General features: G+C 35.4%; 1 protein-coding gene and 1 pseudogene across 1 annotated transcript; one reads left to right on the top strand and one right to left on the bottom strand.

The window, feature by feature from the left end:
* Positions 1–681: 681 nt before the first annotated feature.
* LOC110580048 (NADH dehydrogenase [ubiquinone] iron-sulfur protein 4, mitochondrial-like) lies at positions 682–1219 on the bottom strand. Its single transcript, XM_044920093.1, has one exon. The coding sequence runs from the start codon at positions 1211–1213 to the stop codon at positions 686–688; it is 528 nt and encodes a 175-aa protein (XP_044776028.1). The 5' UTR covers positions 1214–1219; the 3' UTR covers positions 682–685.
* Positions 1220–4114: 2895 nt separating this feature from the next.
* On the top strand, positions 4115–4440 carry LOC110579892 (annotated as a pseudogene).
* Positions 4441–9180: the final 4740 nt, after the last annotated feature.

Here is a 9180-nt window from a genome sequence, read left to right as displayed (position 1 = left end):
TCTGTGGAGAAACTGATGCATGCAGTTTAAGCAGTAATCATGACATTATAAACAAGAATTTTACAAGACAGATTTGGAGATTTCTTTAGTCCTCTGGTCTAGTCTACCATGCTTGGAACATTGTTCTTGGGTCTGGGTGCTTCTGTGACATATTAAGTCCCTAAAATAGAGCCATCCACTTGATGAGGAGTCTTGGAATCAAGCTAAACAAAAATATCAAACAGGATTACATCAGCGGCATGCAGTCCACTCCCTGCTCTCCTGTCCTTGACGTGTAGCCTTTGTTTCCTTGGCCAGAAGATGTCTGCTCCATCTCTAGGCATTGTGACTGCGTTTCAGTCAGTAAAAAGGTGTGGGAATGGTGAAAGGAGAAGGTGCATAATAGCTCAATCTATCCCTTTCTTTTTTTTTTTTTTTTGCAGCTGATTTCAAGCATTCCTTTTAATAGATTTTAAGTACTGAAATTTCCTAGAGGTATGATCACCTCAAATCTCCTCTATAAATAGGCAGTTGAAACGTGTTCACTTTGAGACATCAAAAAACATTTAAAATAGGCCCCATAAAATGTATTTGTGGTTAAAGATCAAATTTATTAGGAGATTAAGAGATGTATTATACATGGACTATAAATACTGCACAGCTGACTTTATTCACTGTCAAGCACAGAGATATAGTCAGTGCCAACCTATTTTGTGGATATTCTTGTTCTTTTGTTCCAAGAAAAATTTGCACCATAAGACTTGGACTTGGGTTTTGGAACCTTCCTCTCTTCAATGTCATAGCTCCACCCATTTTTTTCTGCAAAGGCACCTGCATCTTCTTTAGTACTGAAGGTTAGAACCATGTTGGACAAGGGATCAGCCCTTGATGCCCAACCCATCAAAGGATTTTCCCATCGCTCCCTGGTATCAAACTCCATCTTCCATTTCTTTGTGTTATTTACTCCAGACTGCATGTTATTGTGAGCAGGAACAAAGATCCTGACTTTTCTAATTTTGATATGCTCTTCTGGAACACCAGTTAAAGTAGTGATATCCAGTTTTTCATCAACTGTTATGGGTTGCGTGTCCCGAGCTTGGACCTGTGCCAGCCTCCATGTGGAAGTGCTTAACGACCTGATAGGAACCCTGGAAACGGAAATGGCAGCTACAGCCACTGCTCTTTTCCCCCACAACATTTGCCTCAGCGCCTCTGACATTGAGACCGCCGTCATCTTGCTGCAGGCAAACGCCAGGACCTCAATCTATCCCTTTTTAAACAGGGAGGAAAAAGCTTTTCTCTTACATCCACCTAATAGGTATTTGCTTAAATCTCATTGGTCAGAACTGAGGACTGAGGAAAGATTTGCCTGCAAGTTCTAAATGCACAACTCAGATTAAACCTCAAGACTTTACTATGAGTTCTGGCTCAATCTGTAAAGAGGTGTGAGGAGGGAGGTATTGTTAACTGGGCTCTTCATTGCCCTGCACAAAATCAGAGTTCTGGTAAAAAGGAAAAGGGACAGAGTATTCATTGGGTTGGGAAATTCCCGTAAGTGCCACAATGAGAGACAAGTGAAAAATTGAGATATTCAACTTAAAAAGCAAAGAACAAGAGAGCATGATATTTCAAAGTATCATGAGCAGTTGAGACTTATGTGGATAGCTTTTTATTCACTGACTCTCTCTTGCCAGTCTTTTGCATCTGTCCTTCCCTTTATGTCCCAGCTTCTAGCCCTGGTTCTAGAAAGGAAAACCAGAATAAGATGGAAATAAAGGGAGGATACATGTAAAAATAACTTTATAAAAGATGCTTGACTTACCCCACCTAGATGTATCTGTTTGGGGCTATCATTTGTTGTTCGACCCATGATCATCCAACAGTAGGCTTAGCTGTAATTTCTTGAGCATCTATTATAAGACACAGATATAACTGTCCCAGTTTTGTGACTAGGAAATTAAGATTTACAGAGGATAAGTCCCTCGGTGACACACAAGGTAAATAGCGAGTCTGGGATTTGAACTAACATCTGAACTATTTCAAACACTCCAGCAGTGCTCATTTTAATCACCTCATGCCCAAAGCTCTGAGCTGGGCATTTTAGGTAGCTTGAGAGCTGTAACTTTATTATCGTGAGTGTTCTGTGCCAAAAGAGCATTTCTAAAATAATCCCACCTTTCTTAACCTATGGTCTTCATATTAATTTCATTATTTAGAAGAAAACAAACATTTTATATATACCTATGATAAAACTACAGAGTAAATAAAGTAACACGTTTCTTTTCTTTCAATATGAATTTAATCAGCTTTACCTGTTTACGCTCGTTCTGACCAGAAAGGCCTTGCAATTATATGTTGTTGTCTAATTCAAAATGGAGAATGAAAGTATTGTTATCTAATCAGTGCAATTTATTTCATTGAAAAGAAATAGTCTTTTAAAACTTGAGACTCCTGGCAAAAATAATAAAGACAGTGTGGGCAGTAAAAAGTTTGGGAGCGTCCTATCAATGTAACAGGATATTCTGTTGAGGCAATGTGAGTCATTCAGGGGTTTATCTATCTCTTCTCCTTTTTTTCGTTTTCTTGTTTTTTTGTTTCAAATTCTCTATTCCCTGTCAACATCCTTCACTGACCTTCTGGAGCTGTGCCCAGTTCACCTCCATCGTAACAGGGATTTGATTCGTGGTAGCCATAGATTTCAGTCCGGGGGCCAGCTTGCTCTCTCCTGTTCCCTGCAGATACAGAGCATCTGCTGCATGGTTTTCTGAAATAATTTAATATATATTTTTCAAAGAAGCCAGCATTGTAGACGCCAGGCATGCTGATTGTGGGAACAGGAAACACAACAGGTAGTAATGAAATAGCATTTTTCCTCCTTCCAGCTTCACACATGTAGTTGTCATCCATCTGAGACCTCAGCTGAGACTATTTTGTTCCCACAATGAAAATCTGCAAAGGAAGTGACCCCACATATACACTGATGAGGAATGGGCACCTTCAGGGGGCTGCTTCATGTTGTATAAAGACCACGGTTTGTTTTCACCTCCTTTTTCAGGTTTCAGTTTTCAGGACCCACAGCTATGCTATTGTTCCTCTTTAGGCAGACAGTAACTTGGAAAATGGGCTTGGCATTTCCTGGCCTAAGGTGGTAAGAGCCTGCTGGGAATCAAACAAGTTGGCAGAGATGGAGTTAATGTGGAAAGGGTGTGAAAGGCCTTGGGATTTGACTTTTTTTCACTTCTATTGGTTGTAGAAGCTAAATAAAAAATAAACTGGCTGTTATACACAACTAATGAATCACTGAACACTACATCAAAAACTAATAATGTACTATATGTTGGCTAACTGAACATAATTATAAAATAAATAAATGAATAAATAGATTGGAATTCTAGGATTTTGAAGCCAAAAGAGTCTCTAGAGGTCTCTATGCTTTCTTATATTACAGCTGATTCAGAGACCCAGGGAGAAAAATGGAGCCAAGACCACAGAGCTATTCAGTGTCCACACCAGCTTCTGCCCAGTACAGTTCATAGGTCAGAGGTTACACAGGAAATGGGGGAGCAAGTCACTTCTTAGAGAAGATATAAGGTGACCACTTTAGGCATCACTGAAAGTGGAGAAAATGATCTATAAAACTTTGGAAAGATCCAGAAAGGTCATTTAGTTTAGTCTCTACCTTTTTCATCCCCCAAAGGTTTATTGTTCTCTGCAATTGTTTAATTAAACTTTTTATTTTGAAATAATTGTAGATATGCAGTTGTAAGAAATAATACATTGAGATCCGCTGTATCCTTTGCCTGATTTCCCCCAATGGTAACATCTTGCAAAACTTTAATACAGTATCACACACCAGGATATTGACATCAGCACAGTGAAGATAAAGAACTATTCCATCACTATGAGGTTCCCTCCTGTTGCCCTTTTATAGACACACACCTCCCTCCCTTCCCCCAACTCCATATCTGCCACTAACCCCTGGCAACCACCAATCTGTTCCTTATCTATACAACCTTGCCATTTCAAGAATGTTGCATAAACAGATCAAAAAGTATATAAATAAAATCATGAAATCCCAATATTTGGGGATTCACTTTTTTTACTCAGCATCATTGCCTCAAAATTCAGCCCAAGGATGGGCAGCAAGATGGCGTCTGCCAGCAGGGTCGTTCAGGTAGTCAAGCCACATACTCCATTAATAAGATTCCCTGACAAAAGAGACAATCCTAAACCTAACGTATCAGAAGTTTTGAGATCAGCAGGACTACCATCTCACTCTTCTTCAATTTCACAGCATTCTAAGGGAAGTAAATCCCCAGATTCGCTGATGCACCAGACACTGCAGAAATAATAAAAACATTACCTCAGAAATCCAGAAGGAAACTTGTATCTCAAGAAGAAATGGAATTTATCATAATCACTGACAGTGTGGCTGCTGTCTGTCATCAGACAAAAGACTAGTCTTTACAATAAAGGACTTCCAAAATGGCACACGAGAAATTATATAGTAAACAACTTGAATAAATACTCTACAAAAAAAAAAAATCTAGAAAATTTAGATGGACAATTGTATCTCCTAATATACGTATCTTGGTCAGCTTCTCCACAAGCTTACCTAATTGTTTATATGCTTATTGAAGTATACATCTTTAAATGTTAAAAAAAAAATTCAACCCAAGTTGTTGCATTTATCAATAGTTTGTTTCTTTTTATTGCTGAATAGTTATTGCGAAGTATGAATGTACCACAGTCCATTTAACTGTTTATTGAAAGGCATCTGGGTTGTTTTCAGTTTCTGGAATTTATGAGTAAATCTGCTATGAACATTTGTGCATATTGTTTTGTGTGAACATGCTTCATTCCTTTGGGATCAATTGCTGGGTCATATAGTAGTTGTATGTTTAGCTTTAAAAGGAACTGCTAAACTCTTTTCCAGAAAGAGCATACCATTTTACATTCCCACGGATAATGTACTAGTGATCCAGTTTATCTGCATCTTTACCAGCATTTAATGTTGTCATCAATTTTTTGTTTTAGCCATTCCAGTAGGTGTGTAGTGATATCTCATTGTGGTTTTAATTTAATTTCCCTAAGGCTAATGATATTGTACATATTTTCTTGTGCTTATTTGTTATCTTTATATCCTTTGGGGAGAAATGTCTATTCATAATATTTTACCATTTTTATTGGATTTTTTGTTTGTTTTACTGCTGAGTTTTGAGAGTTCTTTATGTATTCTAGATAATAGTCCTTTGTCAGATATGTGATTGGCAAATATTTTCTGCCAGTCTGTAGCTTGTCTTTATATCTACCTCCCAGAGTCTTTTGCAGAACAAAAGTTTTGAGTTTTGATGAAATCCAAGTTATAACTTTTTCCTTTAGTGCATTACGCTTTTGGCATCAGACTGAACTCTTTCTTGGTCCAGTCCTTTCTAGTCTTATATCCCAAAGATTATTTTCTGTGTTTTTTTCCTAAATGTTTTATAGTTTTACGTTTACATTTAAGACCACAATCCATTTTGCGTTAATTTTCATACAAGATGTGAGATTTAAGTCAATGACTTTGTTATTTTTTGTTGTTTGCTGTTTTTGTTTTTGTTTGGGTTCGAAGTTGTTTTGGGGATTTGTTTTTATTTTTATTTTGCTTTGTTTTATTTTATTTTATTATTTTATTTTATTTTATTTTTGCCTATGGATATCCAATTGCTTCAGCATCATTCATTGAAAGGGCTATTCTTTGTCCACTGAATTGTTTTTGTACTTTTGCAAAAAATCAGTCAGACATATTCATGTTGCATCTATCTCTGGGTTCTCAATTCTATTCCATTGATCTATCTGTCCATTTCTCTGCCATCACTATACACTCTTGATTTCCATAGCTATATAATGAATCTTCAAATCAGGTACAATGATTCTTCTCACTTTATTTTTTTAGTAGTGTTTTAACTATTATAGGGCCTGTTCCTTCCAAATAAATTTTAGAATAGGCCTAACTATTTCTACAAAAAAAATCTTGCTGGAATTTTGATGGGAATTGCTATAAACCTATAGATCAATTTGGGGAAAATAAACATCATTACTATGTTGAGTCTTGCAATTCATGAACACAGTAAGCCTCTCCATTTATTTAGATGTTCTTTGATTTTTTTTTTCTTAAGTTGGCATTTTGTAATTTTTGTCATATAGATTCTGTACATGTTTTAAGTTCATCCCTATATAAATACTTTACTTTCTTTGTAGTGATTGTAAATGGAAGTATATTTTTAATATTGGTTTCCACATCATCTTTGTTAGTATATAGAAATGTTATTGATTTTTGTGTGTTGATCTTGTATCCTGAGCACTTATCTCATTTCATAATTTTAGGAGATTTTGGTGATTCTTTAAGATTATACATAGAGAGGGTGCCTGAGTGGCTCAGATGGTTAAGCGTCTGCCTTCGGCTCAGGTCATGATCCCGGAGTCCTGGGATAGAGTCCCGCATCGGGCTCCCTGCTCCTTGGGAGCCTGCTTCTCCTCTGCCTCTCTCTCTCTGTCTCTCATGAATAAAAAAAAAAAAAAATTAAAAAAAAAAAGATTATACATAGAGAATCACTTGTCTGCAAATAAGGACAGTTTTATTTGTTCCTTCCCAATATACCTACCTTTTATTTCCTTTTCTTGCATTATTTCAGTTGCCAGAATATTCAATATCCTATCGAATGGGAATGATAAGAGTGGACATCCTTGCCTTACTCCTAAGATTAGAGAACCATTTAGCTATTCACCATTAAATATTATGTGCTATAAAATTTTTATAGCTGCTTATATCCAGTTGAAATATTCCTCTCTGGTTCTAACTTGCTGAGAGTTTTTATCATAAATGGGTATCAGATTCTGTGAGGTGTTTTCCTATGTCAATTAATATGATCATTTTTTTTTCTTTATCTGCCTGCTATAATAGTTTACATTGAATGATTTTCTTATTTTAAAGATTTTATTTATTATTTGAAAGAGAGAGTGCAGAGTGAGAGAGAGAGAGACAGAGCACAAGCAGGGGTAGGGGCAGAGGGAGAGGGAGAAGCAGGCTCCCCACTGAGCAGGGAGCTTGACATGGGGCTCAATCCCAGGACCCTAGGATCATGACCCGAGTCAAAGGTAGACACTTCACTGACTAAGCCACCCAGGAGCCCCTACATTGAATGATTTTCAAATGTTGAACCAACCTTACATACCTAGAATAAGTCCCACTTGGTCATGGTGTATAATTCTTCTTATATATTATTGGATTTGATTTGCTAATATCTTGTTGAGGATTTTGGCTTCTAAGTTCATGAGAGATCTTCATTTTTTAGTCTTCTTTTTTCTATTGTCTTTTTCTGCTTTTGGCGGCAGAGCAATGCTGACCTCATAAAATGAGTGGGGGGGGTATAATCTCTTTTTATTTTCTGGAACACATGGTGCAAAATTCATTTTAATTCTTTAAATGTTTGAGAGACTTCTCCATTGAAACTATCTGGCCCTAGAGATTAATTTTCAGGAGATTTTTAGTTATAAATTAAACTTCTTTAATTATTATAGACTAATCAAATTATTTTAATTTCCTCTTGCTTGGGTTTTGCTAGTTTGTGGTTTTTTGAAGAATTGCTCCATTTCTTCTAAGCTTTCAAATTTATAAACATAAAGTTGTTTATAGTATTCTTTTTTAATGGCTACAGGATCTTTAATGATCTCCCTTATTTTAGTCTTAATATCAATGATTTGTGTTTTTCTCTTTTTGTATTTGTCAGCCTTGGTGGAAGTTAATCATATTTATTTTTTTCAAGGAACCAGCTTCTTTTTCTTTATTGATTTGTCCTATTGTTTCCTGTTTTCAAGTTCACTGATATCTGCTCTTATTATTTCCTACCATCTGTTTGCTTTGGATTTAATTTTTTCTATGTTTTTTTCCCTAGTTCCTTTAAGCAGTGATTTAGATTTTTATTTTAGATCTTCCCTCTTTTCTAAATTGTACACATAGTACTATGGCTTTTCCTCTCAATACTACTTTAGATGTTCCCATATATTTTGATATGTTGTATTTTCATATTCATTCAATTATATGTATATTTTTATTTTCTTTCAGGCTTCTTCTTTGACATAGCAATTATTTAGGAGTATTTTGTTTAAGATCTAAGTGTTTAGAGATTCTTCTATCATCTTTCTATTATTGATTTCTAGTTTGATTTTACTTTTGTCAGAGAACATACACTGCAAAATTTCAATTACTTGAAATCTGTTGAGGTTTGTTTCATGGCCCAGGATATGGTCTATCATGGGAAATAGTTTATGAATGCTTTAAAAAAAATGTCTATTCTGCTGTGGTTGGGTGAAGTATTCTATGTATGTTGTTCAGATCCTGTTGGTTGATTATGTTGTTCAGTTCTTCTATATCCTTATGGATTTTCTGTCTGGTAGTTCTATCAGTTGTTAGGGGTTGAGGGATGTTGTAGCTGTGAATTTTATTTCCCTTTAGTCCTAAATGATAGTTCTGATGGGTATCAAATTCATAGTTGACAGTTCTTTTAACACTTGAAAGGTATGCTACTTCTGTCCAGCCACTAAGTTTTCAGATTATAAATCCACTGTCATTTGAATTTTTCTTATAAGTAATATGCTATTTCTCTCTGGCTGTTTCAAAGCTTTTTTTTTTTAATCTTTAGTTTTCAGAATTTAGTTTTGATATGTCTTGGTATAGATTTCTTTACATTTCTCCTATTTGGGGTTTGTTCAGCTTTTTGAATCTATGATTTTATGTCTTTAACCAAATTTGGAAAGTTTCACCTATTATTTAATTGAGTACTGTCTCAGCCCCACTTCTTTTCTCTTCTCCTTCTAAGACTCCAATGAGATGAATGTTGGATCTTTCATTATTGTCCCACAGGTTTCTAAGTTTCAGTTCTTTTTTTTTTTTTAATCTATTTTCTTTCTGTAGTTTGGATTAGGTAAAATCTGTTGATTTTTCCTCAAGTTAACCAATTCTATCTTCTGTCATCTTTACTATTAAGACTATCCAGAGAGGACTTTAAAAATTTCTGTTAGGGTACTTTTTGGTTCTGTAATTTTGTTCTTTTTTTAAATTTTTCATTTCTTTCCTGAGACTTTCCATGCATTCATTTATTTCAAGAGAATTTAAAATTGCATGTTGAATCATTTTTATAATTCTTATTGGGTAGTTTGAAT

The sequence above is a fragment of the Neomonachus schauinslandi genome, chromosome 12, assembly GCF_002201575.2.
Source record: "Neomonachus schauinslandi chromosome 12, ASM220157v2, whole genome shotgun sequence".
NCBI classification, from domain to species: Eukaryota; Metazoa; Chordata; class Mammalia; order Carnivora; family Phocidae; genus Neomonachus; species Neomonachus schauinslandi.
Note: the sequence above shows the minus strand (reverse complement) of the source record. Positions and strands in the feature narration are given on the sequence as shown.